The following is a 20,177-nucleotide window of genomic DNA, read 5'->3' on the forward strand; positions in this document are numbered from 1 at the left end:
AGTCTGTGAGTTCTAGTCCTGTCTTAGGCCCGAAAGTCAGCTGGGAGACTTTGGCTCAATCACCAGGAGACTGTGAGTTCTAGTTCCACCTTAGGCAGTAAAGCTGTCCGGGTGACTTTCGGTCAATCACCAGGAGATGGTGAGTTCTAGTTCTTATCCTGCTTTGGGCACAAAGCCAGCCAGTCTCTCTCTCACTCTCTCTCTCAACCCTAGGAACAGGAAGGCAAGAACAAACCACTTCTGAAAACTTTGCCAAGAACACTGCAGGCCAGGCGCTCACCGGAAGGCAAAACTGACTCAAAGGCACACACAGGGAGAAAGAGAGAGGAAGAAAAAAAAAGAAAGATAGTTCATCAGGAAAACCTGGTGGAGACAAAAATTTGTCAAAAGTCATTAGTCAAAACTAAGGTCTTTTTTACAACAAAGATAAACAATTCACAAAAAATTGTCTTTTTAGCCCAAAGTTTACTCAACAGTCAGATTAAAAGTATTCAAAAGAAGTGAAGACAAATGAACAACGTAAGTAAAATAACAGCCAGAAAGAGTACAAATGGAGATGCAGGCAGTCAAAGGAAAAAAAAAACATCTGCCAAGAAAGAAAAGAGCGGAAGTGCATAACAACACCCTTCACAAGTGTTAATCGGGCACCAAATAGGCTTTTCAAAAATTTCAAACACCCCTAGATTTACGTCAGGTTAACTGAGCAGCATGATGAGAAATGTTTACATATAATTGCTATGCAGATCATCGGTTTACAAAATAGTAAACCCTATGTTTAGCAGACATTGGTTTAAAGGACTTGGACACAAAGGAACAACTTTTTCTTTTGCCTTCCACTCCCATTTAATTGGCCTTGCTGCTAACTTAAGGGGCTTTTCATTAAGCTGGGTTGTTCATTAAATCTAGGTTTTACTGCAAATGATATCACCCCAACTCTGTAATTTTGTCAGATAACATAAATTCAGATTGAACAGGCGTGCCCTCTTTCCTCCATTTTGTTCACTAGTAAAACATCCCAGGAAAAAAAAAACAAAAAAAAAAGATTGACTACTTCTGCATGAACTATCTAGGGTTGGTAGACCTGTCACAAAAGTTTTTGAATGGCAAAAACATCCTTCCCTTTGCCCTCGTCAATTTAACAAATTATACGGTCAAGATTTCAACCAATTTCTTTCTTGGGTAGTATAGGTTTCTCTTGGAAACAATTCAGAGCCGCAGTCGTCACACTGAGTTATGTTGTTGAAACGCATATAGATTTCATCTGTTGGACACACAAAAAAAAGCTTCTTAACTGGACCCAAAGCCATTAATAACAAAGTTATGATGGCGATAACGTCTAATCCAACTTTTCAGTTTCCAAGACACACAAGGAGCAATTCAGACAATTTTTTTTAAGGCACAATAAAAACTTCCTCCTAGGCTAAGTCTCTTGCATATTCCCTCCAGTCTTTATGGTCACTGCTCCTCTATAAAATAGCTGGCCTTTTCACATCTAATTAGCAGTTGATGATATTTATTAGGCCACATGCAATAATGCTCATTTTGGCTTAGCATGTTGGAAACATTGCACTCATTTACCAGATTTCTTCACAGATCTCAGTCACAGCATCTTTTTGTTCAGGTTGTTTATTGATCTCAAGGTGGTGTGACGCTCAAAGGTCTCTAGACTTAAGTCATGGTAAATGGGAATCCAAGCACCCTCTGGTGTGCAGGAAAAGACCCTACAATTCCTTGACTTCCCACCATAGATATGGAACAGGAGAAGTTCTACTTTCAAGGGAAGCAAGAGGTCTTGTGCAATCAGCAAATTATTTGAGTGAAAGAAACATATAATGACCTGGGTCGTTTCCAGATGTGGTTCTAGGTTTCCTTGGGAAAAGATCTCCTGAGATGTGTCTTAAGATCTCCTCAAGATCCCATAGCTGCCAGCTTCCAAGTGTTGCTGAGTGCTGTTTGGCCAAAGCCTGCCTTCTCCCAGCAGCATTTCTTTGCCACAAAACCACAGGCACAAAAATCCCCATCCTGAGATTTTGTTGACCCCACGGTCCGGAGTTGCAATTCATATCCCAAACAGATTTAAAGAAATATCTGGTCCTGTCCTTTGTTTCAAAACATTCCTCTAAATTAAGACATCGGTTTACAGTATCTATCCCTAAAAGCAGCTGTTGTTGATCCAGAATATAAATAATTTTTAAAAATGGGATAGAGGTATTTGGCTCTTCTTGGCTGAGCCTTGCCAGGAGCAGATTCAGTTAGGAGAATCCTAGAAACACTGGAATTAGTCTAAAAGTTTGCCCTATATAACACACACATGGGGTTTAAACATGGACTTTGGTACAGCTCTTCTCAAGTTACTGAGAAGTCCAAATGATGCTGGATATGTAATATAAATATAAATATAAATTTATATAAATTTAAATATAAATAAAATAAATAAATAAATATGACTGGCAACATTTGTTGCACAAACCCGTGCTTATGGACATGTAGATAAATGTCATATAGAAACCCTTGAAGGATAGAAACTCGTTATCTCTAAATTACGTAAGAGATTTTTTGCCTCTAGTTTTGTCTGAAGCAATCTGTACTTGTGCTCCACTCAGTCTGTTTTTGGGCTTAACTCTCTTCTTGTGGTCTTCTACTCCCACTGAAAGCTTCCACTGCTCCATCCTTTCTCTTCTATCTCTGCTGGAAGCTTCAATTGGTCCCATAGTCAGATTTAGTGAACAAACATCTTACATTCTCTTTAGATGACATTCAGATACAGGCATTCTGGGGAAGATGTGCCATCCACACAGACCAACATCCTTGGACAGCTCTTGTTCCACCAAAGTTCTCAGAATAGTAGAGCTGAGGGTTTTGGTTTTTGTTTTTTGTTTAGTGGTTGTTGGAGTTTGGTTTTGGTTTTTTTTCCTTAGTTTTTCTTGCAGTACCAAATTCCGATGTGAAGAGCGGAGGCCTTAATTGCCACCTGAATTATTCAGCATGTTACAACAACACCGGAGAGATTTTCCTGCTAGGCGACACAGGAAAGAGGACATGACAACGTTTGAAAGATGAACATTCAGTCAACCATTGAAAGGAGAAGACAGAGTAGGATGAGAACTTATCATCTTGCTTTTAGTCTCCAGATGCCTTCCATCTGACATCTTTCACTAGCAATACATCTTGACATAACTGATAAGACACTGTGAACCCACTTTGCAGCCATCGTCTCTATAAAACATCTTCAATTTTCCTTCCTCAGTTTTTTTTAGAATATTCTGCACCGTTTTAGTCCAAAAAGGGCTTGAATTGTGATGCTTATTGATGGGATTTGGAGATAGGGGGCCCTTCTCTAAGACACCACCTATCCCAAGCATTCATTTCCATCTGCAGGAGGGGGATAGCATTGTGTGAATGCTTGTGGATCATAATTGTCTCTTTGGTTCCCAGAGGATTATAGGAGGTTATGATCTTTTTTTTTTCTTCATCTGAAGAGACCCACTTTCACTTTTCAAACTTTTGGAAGAGTTTGTAGGAAATATCAGGGAAGAAAGCCGTTTCCGTTCCAATTGTAAAAAAGCCCTTCAGAAATGATTAAACACATATGTAAACTCCTGCAGCCAATTTCTCGCTGTTAAAATGGCTGCATTTTAGCAACACAATTTCAGGAAGCTTTTCACAGGGAGGTAAGGGTAGCAATTCAAGTACTTTATCTTCCAGAGCCCTTCAGCATTCATGGCCACCTTTAATTTAAAAAGAAAATGCAAATTTGCCACAAAAATTCAGCCGCCAGATGTCAGGATACGATGATATCATATGTATGGGATGATGATACCAAAGTAAAAAAAAAAAAAGCAACACGCACATCTTCTTGTATTTTGTAGGGTTTCTGCAGCAAGTATCCAGGATATAATTCACAATTTTTCCACCTACACACCTTCTGATGGTCGTCTACATTTCAGGCACAGCTCAGCATTTATCAGATTGTTAAAGGGCTGCTTCTGTGTTCTGATGATGTGGCATTTCTGTCTAATCCTTCATTCCGCTTTATTTTTGCCTTCTGCAGTTTGACTGGACTTTTATTCATTCTTTCATCATACAGATTCCAGCTGCTTCTTATCCTCTAAAAGAGCAAAACAAAGAGGAAAAAAAAACAACCCACCACCTTTCCTCCCCACACTCAAATCTAAGAGAGACTCTTAAAACCTTTATCCCAAACACATAAGATCCAAATTAAGCTGGGTCTCCAAAGCACTAAATTTCTAGAGCTCTTTGCTACGCGCCCTGTTAGCTGGTCCCACTGGGAGCTGACAGCCATGAACTACTTTTAAGGCCAGACACTTCTGCCTCTCCACTAAATTCCTGAAACAGAAGAGCAGCTTAGGAGCGACTCGCTGCAGGCATCACGCTTGTGGGACCGAGCCTGCCTGGTTCAAAACATCCGCACCCTTGAGACGAGGTGACCTATAGCCTCACTTCTACTCCGAGCCAAAGAATACACAAAGCAGATGTGCAGAATCGGGCAGGATGGATAGATGAGATGACAGAACAGGCTAGCCAATTCTTTCTCTGCTAACATAGAAAGTGCAAATTCTATTGTTTCTGTTTATGAAGCTGCAGAGGAGAGCTGGAAGAATTAATCAGTGGAACGACTGGCCTCCAGAAGTTGTGGGTGCTCCAACGCTGGAGGTTTTTAAGAAGAGACTGGACAGCCATTTGTCTGGAATGGTATCGGGTTTCCTGCCTGAGCAGGGGGTTGGACTAGATGACCTCCAAGGTCCCTTCCAACTTTATTATTCTGTTACTCTAAGTTTGAACCCCAAAAGGGGAGAAAGGAAACAAAACCAGGCAAAGCACATTCTTTGAGGCATTTTATTTATACTTCATATTTCTTAACTGCCCACCTCCCTCATTTTTTTCCTACTGTATAAGGGCGTAATCTATTGGTGACAAAGATTATTCTTTTTACCAATTCATCTTCATGTGAATCTAGGTCAGAAAGGAAAGACTTTGACCCAACTTCCATCTCTCCATACAGCCTGAGGTTGACATTCTCCACCTTAATTGATAGCTATCCCGAGTCTATGATCTGACTATTGAGAAGCATTTGACCTGCATTGAGCAAGCCAGAAACCAATGGGATGGCAGTTCTCTTCACAACAAAAACTTTCTGAGATGTTCTTCCAATTTCTGGCTATGAAAGGATTTTGCATACATAGCACAAATGTTGAAACTCAATCTGCCATACCATAAAAAGGATGAAGTAAGTAGATGTAATTAGTAGGACGCAGGTTTGACCAAAAAAACAAACAAACCATTAACTCTAATGCACTTTTGTAAATGGAAATAATAGTCTAATAGTCGGCTGAGCTACTGTAGTAAAGTAGTTTTTGCTTAGTTTTTTATGGAACGTAGTAAAATGCTGCAGTGAGGGAAGACCTGCTCCAAATATTAATTCCAATGGTTCTCTTCTCTGTTCTTCTTTCTTAATAATGACATGCAGTTCTATAGTTAAACCCAATAAAAGTTAAGCTTTTGTTCATTTCTGAGTTTTAAACTTTTAGTTTCCATAGACATGGGGGGGGAAATTCTTTAAAAGGGGAGAAGTCGCACTTTTGTCTGCATCTTAGTTTTAAGAATTTCCAGCCAAGTACACTAACTCCAAAATAAAAATAATTTTAAAAGTTATCTGTTCAAATGCTTGGCTTCACGTTGTTCTTTGAGTAAATTCTGCCCTCTTGTGGTGCAACTCACAAATTGTGTTCATTTCTTTAAAAAAAATACGTTGTTATTGATGTCCATTTTTCATAAGAGGGAGGCAACTATGTAAACAGTGCTTTGTTTTCAAAGGCAAGAAATCCCAGTGGGAAAGTAAGACTCAAATCAGTGGAGAATATGGACTGCATTGCTAAGCTACCAACAGCAAATGGGGGAAAAATATGTGTGTGTGTGTGTGTGTGTGTGTGTGTGTGTGTGTGTTTGTGTGTTCATTGGGTAAGGACTACTTCTTTGATAATATTCATTCATTTTTGGAGAAGCTTCTCTTTTGGTGAATAAGGATTAAAAGCAGCCATGTTACCTTAAAGCAGTTTCTTTTTACGATCTATCCAAGACTTGAGAAGTTTATTCAGCCCTTCTCAGGGAGGGAGTGTTGTAGAGCAGAGGCCCCCAACCTTTTGGGCACCAGGGACCAGTTCCCTGGAGAGAGATTTTTCCATGGACCAGAGGGGGTTTCGCATGCTGCCTGCATCCCGTGGATGGGGCTCCACTTCACTTGTTTGTGTGGCCCAGTTTCTGGCATAGGGCGGCCTGGTGCCAGTCCATGGACCAGGTGTTGGGAACCCCTGTTGTAGAGGAAAGGAAGGAGAGGGAGATAAATGCTGTGGAAATCAAGAGAGAAATGTTCAAAAGTAACTCAATATTCCAAGTTAATTCCAAGTCCAGGTGTGTGTTGTTTTTTTCCTTCATTCTTCCAGAATATTTGACTCTAAAGACTAAAATGATAAGAAGTTGGTTCACATGGTGTGGTAGGATGGAGGGTTTGTTGTCACTGTGTGTTGGGGGGTGAGAGCAGGGTGGGAGGCTCAGCTAATCTCAATGTACACATGTTGTACTTTGACAATAAAGGTTTATTATTTATTATTATTATTCCCCATTGATGTAATCTAATGTGTATTTGCTTTTTTCCCCCTTAAAAAAGCTATCCTTTTATGTCTTTGGAAATGCAAACAAATTTGAGACAGAGCTGCACCCTCTAACCATTGTATATCTGAATACTAAGCCACCAACACGTAATTACATTAATGCACTCAGAAGATGTACTATTTATTTGGGTAAACAAAATACATATGTATATCATTAATCATTCAGCATCAGGTAAAGAAGTATACATTGTTGTTTTTGTTTACGATCCTCCCAAAATAGAGATTTTCAACATGCCTTTTAAGCTAGGATTTACATCCCTGTTTCCCACTTCATGTTTTCAAAAGAAAAAATCCAGGATTGAAACCATCCATTAAAAAAAAATATACAAGTACAAACAATTAGGCCCCAATCACACCAACTCCACACAACAAAATGAAAGAGGGCTGATTAATTTCTGGTTCTTTCCTCCTTCTCCACAATCCTAGCTACCATCAAAATAAGTCAAATAAAAAAATAAAATAAAATAAGTCAACAATGAATCAACTGTAATTCTTAAAGTTGTCTTGTTTAAAAAATGACTGCCCTCCCCCACACCACACACACTGCCAAAGCAAGGTCCTTGATATATTGGCCCATATTGCAACAAGAAAGGAAAATAGAAAAAAAAAACCATATTTACGAGATTGGAAATCAGCCAACTGTCTTAATTGTTCTCTTTCAGCCTCCTGTTCTACTTGGATGTCACAAGCTCAGACAGAATTTAAAAGAGTGGCCGAAGCCAACGTAACTTTGCCCTGCCATCATCGCCTTCACCTTCTGGAGCCAGCGAGTCTGGATATAGAGTGGCTGCTAAAGAATTCTGAAGCTAAACCCAAAGTGGTATGTCTCATCTAGCTTTCCTCCATCTTGGCAATTTTAAGACAAGTGGACTTCAACACTCCTGGATTCCCCAGCCAGCCCCAGGCATTCTGGGAGTTGAAGTCCACACATCTTAAAAGTGGCCACGTTTGAGGAGCACTGGTCCAACTGCTAAAATACATTGCCTCTAGATCATCACTGTAAGACTCATTTTCTAAGATTGACAATATTTACAGAATGAATTTAGGCATGAAAAAGCATATGGGTTTATAGGACTGCGAATTAGGCTTTCTTGCTGATGCAGGCTGCAAATAGCATCTTTATACACACTGAAGTATCTGAAGTAATTAACACAGAACCAAGCAGAAGGCAAAAAGGTGTTTAAACGTTGTGCCTGCCTCTCTTTAACTCTTTAAACCAAGTAAGTCTTGTTATGCCCCCACTTACTACAAATCTCCCTTTTGCACAGCCCTAGATAATTGTGATTTGCCTTCATTGTGATTTTAACTCAAAAGCAAATAATCAGCTTATAAAAATATGAAACACACACTGGTTTTCCTACAAGGCTCACCAAAGTTTTCATAGCAATTATCTGAGGGTTGGAAACATATTTATTTTTTCAACTGGACTCAAGAATGGCTGATAGACAGTCAAAATTCTGAGTCATGACAAGCCATCAAATGTATAAATTAGTGGCTCTAGCAGGAATTCTAGTAGGCAACAGCCATCTTGAGAATCACCTCTTTTCCAATCATCTCAGTTAAGTGGATTGGGTATCTTTTTTCCATACAGTGCAAAGATAGTAGAAGACACATGGTTGTCTGCTGAGCTTTTCAAAGGAATTTAAAAAAGATCAGCCAAGTGGTTTCTCATTCTGAATTACTAAAGCAGTCAACTTAACTTCCCCCAAACATTCAGCTATGTGGATAAAAATGAAGTGTGAGATAATCCTTTAAACAAACAAAAACCACTATCAGGTTATGATCAATTCCAGACTTCAACTTGAAGGCTTAAAGTGCTATTCAGTAAACACAGAGAGATATACGATTTCTATGGGAAACTGTCCAAGTGATTGAATGCTAAAAACAGGAACTGAGAATATAATTCCCTACTCTCCAAAAACCTTCACAGGTTATTTTTTTATTTAAATAGTGAAATAAAGCAGCAGATTTTTCAAAATGAACCCTTCTGCCAGTTACAAACAGTCATTTGCAGATGATTAGTCTGGTTCTTAGAGATGGAAGAGAACTCCCTATTTCATCCCCTTTGCAAAATGCATGTTTTCCTTCTTTAAACTGGAAGTATGTTAAAAATCTGGATTTACAGTCAAACCTATTTAGTGTGTGTTGCCAACAGAACCATCAAGGCATACGGTAATTAGGAAACTGAATCAGTGCAGGCTGTTATCAGTCACTTGGGAAGCCCGCCACTGGAACGCCTTGTTACTGGTTGTGTGAAGTGAGTTACCTGGGGAGATTATCTGGCGAAAAGATAAATGCTGCCCATAAGTTTAATATCACTAAATAACTAAGTTTGCAAAAGGCTTTGCAAAGCTAAGCTGATGTGCAACTTTTGCCTCCCAGGTAATCACTTATGCAGGAGGCAACATCTATCATGATATGATAGAAGAACAAAAGGGTCGTGTTTCATTCGCCTCTAATTTCCTGACTGGAGATGCCTCTTTGGAGATTTCTCTTCTGCAGCCAAGTGACTCTGGGCAATATACGTGCAAAGTTAAAAATGCCGGACAGTATGAATGGACACACATCACTCTGAAGGTTCTGGGTAAGATGGTCACAACATTTTCAAAACAAATACTTAGCTTTTCTGTTGAATATTCTGGGTTGTGTTTTTTTTTTCTGATTCACAGGGAGAATCCCACTGTTTTTTTTCTTCCTTTCCAGAAAAACCTTCGAAACCCAAATGCTGGAAAGAAGGTGAAGCGTCTGAAGGAAAAGAAATCACTTTGCAATGTAACTCCCTCTCTGGCACAGCCCCTATTATGTACACATGGCAGCGTGTAGATGCAAAGGGAAAATCTGAGCCTCTGCCACCCTTGACACACCTCAGTAAGTTTAAATCATCCCGCAACTCCCCCATGAATTATCCTATTTCTTACTTAAATGCTAATATCACTGCGTTTTATGCCAGCAAATTAATTCTACCGTTAAATGATATCCTTAGGCTCTAAATGTCATTTATTCTTGTCCCTTAATTTATTTTAGATCTGTCTAATCCTGCCCAAATTATTATGAAGAATCTCACATGGATGTTCACGGGATCTTACCAGTGCACTGCCTCCAATGAAGCAGGAGAGGACAACTGTGCTATACAGGTGACAGTACAACGTAAGTAGGAAAGATCTCTGGAAGCATTTGAACTGCGCTTGGAAAACTACTGATATCCAATGCAGGAATAAGAATATATCTATATGGCTACAAGGATAGCCTCCCCACCCGCCTGTAGATGTCTGGCTTCTGCAGCAACTTGCAGAGAGGCAAGGAAGTGGCCTTGAAGCAAATGCTCAGGAACCATTATAGAAATCAAAAGGACAGATGCATTCCTTAAGGCCCGGGAAAGTATTCAGAAAAGATTCCCTGAGGCATAAGAAGAAGGGAGGGAGGGAAAGGCACAACCAGACTTGTAAGATTCTGTTACTATAGTTACTGTAGTCCCTGACTTACAACCACAACTGAGCCCAAAATTTCTGTTAAGTGAGACATTTGTTAAGTGAGTTTTGCCGTTTTACCATTTTTCTTCCCACAGTTATTAAGCGAATCACTGCAGTTGACAAACTAGTAACCCGGTTGTTAAGTGAATCTGGCTTCCCCATTGACTTTGCTTGTCAGAAGGTCGCAAAAGGGGATCCTGTGACCCTCCAGGACACAGCAATGGTCATAAATATGAACCAGCTGCCAAGCGTCTGAATTTTGATCATAGTCGTAACTGTGAAAAACGGTCATAAGGCACATTTTTCAATGCTGTTGTAACTCTGAACGGTCACTAGATGAATTGTTGTAAGTCAAGGACTACCTGTAAAGTATAGTTCTAGTCTTCCAAGGGAATTGGTTTCCTTATTTACCTTGTAGGACTGTCCCAGTTCTTGGCAGAACATGACCGAATAATCGAAATGGGTAGTGATATAACATAAGTCACTGTCACCAGGGCTCCTTGTTCTAGAAAGGGCAGCAGCAACTGGTACACCAGTTTAAGCTGGGAAAAGACACGCCCAGCCACGGCATTCATCAGAGCTGAATAGAACTCTTGAATGAGGGAGATGTTATTTTGAAGCGACAGTGACCTCATGGAAAGCAATTATTACAATTAAAGTGCAGCAAAACAGTTCTGGGCAATCAATAATACCGCCTCGCAAGGATTCAATTTGAGCTTTTTTCATCCCGTCCAGTACTTAAAATGCTAGAGTAGACTGAGATCTGTGAAGCAACTCTGGCTGTGTTCGAAGTAGGGATATGTGATCATCAGAATATTAACATTAAGTTTACCACCCCATCTTTTACAAAACCTCTCCAGAAAATTACATGTAGATGTTAAGTAACACAGAGATGGCAGCTGGCCCTGTGGGACTTGAGAGCTTTTGCCCACGATTATCAACTGGAAGTGCTCATTTTTTTAAAAAAGAGTGGCACAACCTTAAAAATAGCCTCTGACTTCAAATCCCAACAGGCATTCCAGAAGGATACCATGTTTGTCAGGTATTTCTATGGACTAGGAAGGGTGTGCTTCCTTCACCTGGGTCAGCCTCTACTTGTATTCAACACTGGAATTTAATTTTAACAAACAAAAAGTCTAAGGTGCAAAATATGCCAACACCAAAACATTTAACATTTTAAATCTAAGCTTGGGAGTCAGGTATGTGAAATATGCAATGCAAAAGAAAGCTAAAGCAACACTTACTGCATTCAGGGCAATTAAATGGTCTGTGTGCAACAGGGTGGATTACACCACTGTTGAAAATCTGAAGTGATAAGCTACTATCATTTGCATCATCTGAGATGTGTTGGCTGAGAAATACTAAGAAAACAACCAGCCCATTGCTCCAGGGCAGAGTTAATTCAATTTAACCTCTTATTCACAGTTTAGCCATGGAAAATGAAGTCTCCCTTGAATCAAGCTCTTCTCCCTGGGACAACACAAATACGTCTATGCTTTTTTTTTCTTGCTAATTCTACAGAAGTAGTGTGTTCTCAACTTCTTTCAGAGGAATGTTGCAACTTTCCAAAGCAGTGTAGAAACAAACCCTGGGACTTCCTGTTGATCTCTGACTCAAATCACAAATCAGCTCCAATTGGTTTATCTTTGGCAAGGTCAGCCAAGGTTGCCCAGGGCTGCTACCTCCTGTGGCATAAAACAATGGGAATATACTATCTGTTTTGAGACAAAAGAAAAGAGACTCATTGAAAATGTCCACGCAACAGATGCCAGAATTACAAGAACAGTATTTGGCTGTAGAACAAATAAAATGTAGCATTTGTTTCTAAATCAACAGATCCTCCAAATGTTGGCATCATTGCTGGAGCAATCTGTGGAGTGATGGGAGTATCCTTGCTAGTTGTCTTGGCTGTGTGGCTAACTATCAAAAGGAAAGAAAAAAATAAATATGAAGAGGAGGCTCCAAATGAAATCAGGTAACTGCTTGTAAAAACCACTTTAAGCATTCAGAAGCTGCAGTCTCTTAATTTTATTACAGAACAGCCTCAGAACTGGAGGGGAGAATATAAGTCAGTGATAAAGGGAATGTTTTATGTGCAATCCAAAAATCAATCACCAACATTCAGTCTTAAAGGAGATGCCGCAATAGGGTTCCGAAACATCTCCTTCTGAAACTACATGAAGCAAATCTGAGTTGTGAGGAATATTAGTGTGCTCTATGAACTAATAGTCTGTCAAAAATGTGTGTTTTGTTCTATTTTTAAAGATTGAACGCACTTACTATACCATTTCTTTTCCTGGATTACAACTGCAATGTCCTCTGGAGAAGATAAGGCTATTTTCTTCTCTCTCTGATACAGGTCTTGATCCATAAAGCAAATTTACATTTACAAAGAATGGAATGAGGTCTCTCTGTAACATTTTGAACTATTTAGTCATCAGCATACATGGGAGGGTGCGCACACTTTTCGTAACTTGTTTTCTGAAATATGACAATATTCTGGGTTGAATCTATAGCACATCACTTCTTACTAGATGTTTCTTGAACTTTCTTTGTGGGGCGTTTCAAAAGTATGACTCAGCTGACAACACCCTTATGACTCAAAGGAATCCTGCAATTTAATTCTGTTGGAATAACATTTCCCTCTTTTATATTCCTTTACTTATTGCAATCTAATCACGCTGACCTCTGCAGCTTTTGAGCAATCATTAAAGATCCTCACTAAATCCTTGATTTACCATACCTAAACTGATTTTCCTAAAATCAACATATCCAAAGTTTGGGTTTTTTTTAATTGCATGAAACTTTCCTCTTCCCTGTTTCTCCCCCACCATCACCTACTTTTTTTGCTCATGTTTTGTACAACTTCAATATCAGGATTATTTTTTCTTTTTATTTCACTGCTAGTTCCTGAAAGCCACATAAAAGGGTTATAAATTAATTGGCGTAAAAAATAGACGATGCCACAAAAAGCACAAATGATTTTTTCATGTTTAACACAGGAAAACACAATACTTGAGGAAAGTCCAAGAACCAGGGGAAAAGCAATGAATTCTGAATTTGGATTAAAAACTGATTCAAAGTACATCCTGCAGTAGATGGATATTTGGGCAAGCTTTTAAAAATTAGACAAATCCATGGAAGATAAAAGTATCGACATATTTTTCAGTAGCATCCAGCCTGAACACCTATGCTGAAACCAATTTTAGGTGAACTTGGAGCTCTTTATGGAAACAGAATTCTAAATAATACTTGGATCTTTAGTCTGACCCAACAACCCATTATATTGGAAGGAAGTATATTGTACAAAAGGTAGATGATGTTCTGTGTAGGTGTGAATCTCGGTTGAGTCAGAAACAGGGCAATTATGTAGGTCACATACAGCAGTTCATCTGAAATTCACCCCCAGAATTCAAACAGAGCTCTGGAGGGAGAATCCATTTCAAAGGTTCTATTTGTACATTGGCCCAGGATTAACTAAACTATGTTTTGGTGAATTAACCCAACTGCCAGATTCACACAAAGCAACAAGTCATAAAGTAACTTCAGTGTCTAGGTTCCTAAAACCCATTAGCCTATAAATTAGTCAAATGATTTTAGCCTAGCATGTCTAGGAAAATCAAGTGATCAATCATGAGGGGAAAACCATGACTACAGAAAAAGAAATGATAGTAAAACATTCCTGGAAACAATCAGGAAATTAAAATAAATGTCTTTTAAGACGCTTATAGCTTTGACTAAAAGTCAGGAGCATTCCTATTCAAATGCAGAAGCTTATTTCTGAGTATAATTTATTTGCAAATTTTCTACTTCTCAGTCTAATGTGTCTTTACCAGCTTACTAATCATGGTTTTACACACACACAAAAATACTATGATTCAGCTGTGGGAGTGTTTTTTGTATCATGAGGGAGTGGTTAGAAAGAGAAACTGTCTAGAATAGGGTTTCCCAAACTGTGAGGTAGACACCCTTGGGCAGATGCAGAAAAAGTCCAGGGGAGGAATGAATAAACTTTTAGTTACACTGTTATACAATGAATCCACCTTTCCAAGGTTTCATTGTATTGTTTTCATTGTTCATTTCCATTCATTTTGGTGTTTGATTTTGAAGGGTGGTGTGCATAATTAACATCACAAAATTAACAACAATTAGGTCACTTGCTAGAAAATGATTTACTTTCACAGTCAGTGCCTCTAGAGCAGGGGTGTCAAACTCACAACGTCATGTGATGTGTCATGATGTATTGCAACTTTTATTCCATTGCCAGCAATGGGGTGGGTGCGGTTTCACCATGACGCATCTGGCCCCCAGGCCGGCAGTTTGTCACTCCTGCTCTAGATAGAGTATTCCTTCTTGTTCCTCCATCACAAACGAAAAAGATCTTTAAATGCTTTGTCTCCCTGAAGCTTTCAAAATAATACTACCACTTCTACAAGTTGCCTTTATCATACATCAAATAATTTTGTTTAACAGCATAACAACAACAACAATGCCAATTCTACTCCAAACATCTGGCTTGTGCAACCAAGAAAAATAACGAACAGCACTGCAGAGAAAATTATTTTAAAAAATATTTTAAAAAACGCTTCTTTTAACCATGATTGGTGAAATGTATTTTGTCAACAGGAGCATTTGAGAAAATATAGTACTTTTCACCAATCCTGACTTACAAAAGCTCTCTACAAATAAATATGGCTAGACTGCTGGCAGGTAACCCAAAGGATTTGTTAAATCTCAAGCACACTAGGGAATCTGTGTTGTGTGACTGTTACTGGTCCTTTCTCATTTTTGAGTTTTAATCATTTTTACTTTTTTTTAATCCCAGAGAAGATGCAGAGGCACCCAAGGCCCGACTGGTCAAACCTGGCTCTTCCTCTTTGGGCTCCAGAAGTTCACATTCTGGTTCTTCCTCAACAAGATCGACAGAAAACAGTGCCTCTCGCAGCCAGCAAACATTGTCAACAGAAGCTACTCCACACCTAACACCAACACAACACAGCCACCTTGAGATGAATGGCAGGAAAATTGAGCCAAAGAGAAGTAACTACACCAGTTTGATCAAAACAGAAGCAACACCTACACTGATGCTTGCCCAAAGTTGAGCTTTTCAAACCATTTGATCACTGTTCCATCTATTTGGGCTCCAGCTATATCCATGAATTACATACACCACCAGCATTATGCAATTATTTTATTTTCCAATGCAACATTTGTTTTCTATATTCACGCACATACACACAAAGAACAAAAACCCTTGGTATTTTTTTATCTTTCTGTTTTGAGGTACAAGCAGACTTGGAAAACAGAACTCATGTTGACCTTGTAAAAACAGTTATTTCTATTTTTTTTTTAAGATTTTGTTTTTATTTTTGTGATTAAGACTCGCAGGGAGAAAAGGGAATGCTGACACGACGAGAATAGCATTTTGCAGTTTTGAACCAATTTGCTTTTTCAAAGTATACGGTGGAATGCAGATATTCCAGCAGAATACTTAAGGGAAAATGAAATGCATACATATACAGTTGTCTTCTCAGTTGTGACCTCGGTTTTTCACTGCTAATGTTAAGTCTGCTCAGCTTCAAAAGCAAACTGACAGGATTTTTGCATGTGTCTTTTTCTTGAATTATCAATATTTGGACACATCATCCACAAAGCAGAGAACAGTAACTTTGAAAAAAAAGCAAGAAGCAATATTAGACTTTAATTCTTTACTGGAGGGACTTTCTGTGAACATGGAAGTGCATTAATTTAAGAAGGTACGTATGACTGAATACGGCTAAAGAATATAGACATTAGCCCACTGTGACCAAGCTAATGTATTTGTATGTATGTATATATTCATAAATAATAAGCAATTCCACGAAAGGGAATTATATCCTAATGGATCATTAGAATGTGAGATCAGCATCAAATCCTGAATTCCATTTACAAGTTTTTAAAAACAGTGTTTCAGAATTTTAACATACTGTTCTCTATGCTGGACATAGTGACATTTATTTTTAGGATGAGTAGTACCAAAGGGTTTTGGGGGTGGGGAGCATTTTTAGTCAGAACACAATGTCATGATTGAGGCAATAATCTAGAAAATGTGACCATTTGGATGGATATAGCGTACTCAAACTTGTAAAACTGAATGCAAAATTTAAAGGAGGTATAAAGAATGGAAATGAGCTGAAAATTTCAGCATTGGTGTTAAGAATGCTTCCATCTCTCTAAAGTGGAAAGTCTCATCTATGGACACAACTAGCATCACTCAGCTTTAACGATAAGAAAATGCAAGTTGTTTGACTTCAAGTGCCAACTAGATTGCAATGCTGATGAGTTTTAAACTGATATTATTCCAGGGGGATTATTTCCATCACATTCTTAAACACAGCCAGCAAGAAGAAATAAGAGAACCACTAGACTCATATATTATAAGAGTAATTTATAAATGGTGACTTAGGATTCAAAAGTAGGATGTGCATTGCTAATATAGGGCAGTCAGTATTACAGATCTTATAAGGCTGTGGCAGAAAGCTATTTTCACAAGAAATAAAAACCAGGTTTCTATCTATACAACAGATACATTTAATTTAGAAGTTTCTGTAACAAAATTTCTGGAGTATCTTGAAGCACATTCAACTATGATTAAAGTCAGCATTGCATGAATTCCTTAGCTGAGTCTTATATATGCTCACTCAGAAGTTAAGAACCAGACATGTCAGGCTTCCTGTCTGCTTGTTTAGAATGTTAGGATTATTTCACCCCTCTCAACCAAGCTAGTTTATCCCTTCATGGACCTTAACTGAATATTTAAAAAACCAATTCAGCTTACAACCTATCATCAAGTCCCATAACGCAGAACTCAACAGGAACAAAGTAAAATCCAAGACAGATGAACTATTTTATCACTTTATATCAAAGCTTGGTATAATGCAGGTTATCAAATCATGGTGAGTTATCCCAAGCTGTTTCCACCATCTTTTGAATTAAAAAGCTATTTAAGTCTTATTTTAAAATTGATGCTTAGTGAATGAGATATAGAAATCAAATAAGTTATGAGGATTTGCTACAAAATAGAGCAGACCTGTCTTAACTCTTGGGAGTTGGGGGGTTATAGATACTGTAATTTCTGAAAAAGTGGCTGGCACCATGACAAAATCCTCATTGGAAAGAATGGGGAATCACAAAATTTATTATATGGAAACAACAGGCTCTTTGAAAGACAAATTGACAATACACACTGTACCGGTATTCGTTTCCAACTCTAGCAAAACATCCAGGGCATAGGAAGTGAAAAACCAGTTTCCCTAAATCACATGCAAATATATACCAAATTAAAAAATGAATTACTCCTAATACCATCCCAAACATTAGTGCAAAAACTGCCTGTGCTCAACAGTAGTAAAATGTAACAAAACCCATACATCCTATTCTATAAATACATACACACAAGAAAAAAAAATTCCTGAAGATTCTGCCCTTTAAATCAGCAAAAATGCACCCTTTGCCAATTAAGCACATCATTCCATCCCTTCAGTGTTCTTTACATTTATTTTTTTCAACTCCCAGGTTTGTCTTTTTTCCTAAAACCACCTACTCTACCCTTATTATAGCTACTTTAAATTTTCCATGTTTCATTTACTTTCCTACCCCGCTCCCTCTTAGCTCATTCAGTTTTGAAAGCTTATCCCTGCAGCAACCTGTTTCCTTTTTCCTGATAAATTTATGGCCATCTATCTGTCTAATCTTTCCTTTCCTTCCTGAAACTGTATTTTATTCATGGGGATACAGAAGCATGTTGAAAGAAAAGGGAACAGTAGCAGATAGGTCTCCCAAATGCTCAAGTGTTGATTTTGTTTTACAACTCTTCAAAATGTTTGTATGTTTGTATGTTCTGTATCAAAAAAGGGAAATCCAGGGGAGGCTTGAAGGAGGAGCTGTCTTAGACACTACTTGGCAAGAGAGATAATAATCAAGTTATTTATTATAGATGTACACAGATGTTTTGAGCCTCCAGTGTATATTTACCAGCCAAACTCTGCAAACAATCTGAATTCTACTACTGAAGAGAATAATTGAGATTATAAGATAAATCCAATGTAAGGGAAATTCTCAGATAACGAGGGAAGAAATTATGGTGCAAGAAAGTACAGTATGTCACATCACTAGGATTTCACTGTAAAAGGGAATATTTAAGCACAATGGCTTCAAATTCATGACCTTAAATTGTATCTCACAGGGGAAACACTATACTATGAACAGCCAATTGTTATTTTGTAAAATATTCTTTAAACATTGTTACCTTGTATGCAATTTACTATGTAGTACTGTTGTATCAATTCCTACTCTTGTTTTTACTCTTGAACTGGTAAAATTGAGAACACCTTCGTCTGCCTTCATCAATGATTTTTTTTGCTCAGAATAAGCAAACAAAAGGAAGTAAATATTTATTTTAAACTGTCCTGACTCCACCATTTTAAGGCTTCATTGTTTTTAAATAAAGGCTGCCAAATTGCAATTCAGCTAAACCCAAAGATAAACTCCTCCGACCAGTTTTTTTTTTATTTCAGGGTGAGGTGAATGCATTCAACAATATTTAATGTAACAATATTAAGATGCAAGAATCAGCATCTTGGGTAAATCCAGACGGGCTGGCAAAACAATTATTTCTTCATGATGAACTACGATCTGCTCTACTTTTTGGGTTGAAAGCCAGGCTTCATTGCCCACTTTATTTTATTTGGGGGGGGGTGCGAGGCCCCTTCCCAATCTTTCTGTCTCTGCAAACCCTTGGCTCTTTTTTTTTTTAAAGATAATCTGCCGTTGCTTCTTGGAATAGTATGGCCAATCGCCTCCTATTGGGATTACGGAGGAGAATCCTTTCAGGGCCAAGAAAGGCCACGTGGCGCCTGTCATCTTGGCAGGAGATTTGACTGAACGAGATCGACTGCGCAGCAACTCTCCCCCGCCATCAGCGCTCGCGGCCTGCGTGAAGCGCCTCTTGGGACAAGAGTGTCCTTGAGCACACGCAGAGTGCTGCTCTCCTTGCTTCACGGCTACCCGGGCTTCGAACAACCCAGCGAGCTTAAGATCGTTGCCCCACGGCAGCAGCTCCCCACATCTTCCCCCACACACACTTTGCTAGTGGGGGTTGTAGTCCAATATAAGGCGGGATGGGGGTGGGCCTGGCGTGAACTGGGAAGCTGGGGCGGGAGAAGCGTTGGTGGCTTCGCTCCCCGAGGGTTTCTTTCATCGAGCCGCTCCGCTGGCGTCCTCCGCTAACCCCCAGCCCTGGCTCTTCGCCAACGCCCTGCCGCAAACCAGCTCGCCCGGCCGCCATTTTGTCAGCGGCTTTTCCTCAGCTCTCTTTTCAAACGGTCGACTTTACCAGGCACGCCCACCGCCTTCCCGCGCGCGGGGGTTAAATCGACACCTGATTGGCCAGCGGGCCCCTCGGTCGACCTACGCTGCAATCCAATTGGCTCCTTTTGTCTTAACACGTTCTCTTGCCTCCCACCCGCGCGCCTTCCCTTCTAAACGAGGCTAACTGTCCACTCACCCACCCACCCCCCTCCCTCCGGGCAAAGTATGTAAATCATGGAAGGCCACTCTGAGAAGCGATTGGCTGCCTGTCGCAACCCCAAGCGCCGAACGTCCTGTCTCTCCCTCTCAATCCCTTTGTCTCGCCTTGTTCATGCAAATAAGGTGCGCCATGAGGGAAGGCCATTGGCTCCCGGAGACGTCATCGAGTTCGATCCTGCCTCCCTCCTCTCGCTCTGGGAGGGATGAACGTTCTAGAAAAAAGGAAAGAGGAAGAAAGAAGGAAAAAGCCGGCCGGCTCCCCCTCGAGTAACGCGCCGATCCGCCCTCTTCCCCCGGCTTTGTTGCGTCACGACCTTCGGCGGCGGCCATTGGTGGAAGGCTGGCCTGCGGGGCTACGGCATTGGCTCCCTAGCCGGAAAGAGGCGTGACTCTTCTGGAAAGTTCTCCAGAGGTATATAAGGACCGGGGCCAGCCCGGGAAAGCCGCTTGT

General features: G+C 39.6%; 1 protein-coding gene across 1 annotated transcript in view; it reads left to right on the top strand.

The window, feature by feature from the left end:
• CLMP (CXADR like cell adhesion molecule) overlaps nucleotides 1-18,797 on the top strand; it is a 33,815-nt gene extending 15,018 nt beyond the window's left edge. Inside the window, exons 2-7 of the mRNA XM_083368623.1 lie at nucleotides 7,352-7,509; nucleotides 9,072-9,273; nucleotides 9,393-9,557; nucleotides 9,714-9,836; nucleotides 11,996-12,134; nucleotides 14,985-18,797. Of these exons, the coding sequence (XP_083224749.1) occupies nucleotides 7,352-7,509; nucleotides 9,072-9,273; nucleotides 9,393-9,557; nucleotides 9,714-9,836; nucleotides 11,996-12,134; nucleotides 14,985-15,261 (1,064 nt within the window). The 3' untranslated portion in view covers nucleotides 15,262-18,797. The remainder of the gene's footprint in view (nucleotides 1-7,351; nucleotides 7,510-9,071; nucleotides 9,274-9,392; nucleotides 9,558-9,713; nucleotides 9,837-11,995; nucleotides 12,135-14,984) is intronic.
• Nucleotides 18,798-20,177: the final 1,380 nt, after the last annotated feature.

Source organism: Vipera ursinii (assembly GCF_947247035.1).
Source record: "Vipera ursinii genome assembly, chromosome: 8".
Classification (NCBI taxonomy): Eukaryota; Metazoa; Chordata; class Lepidosauria; order Squamata; family Viperidae; genus Vipera; species Vipera ursinii.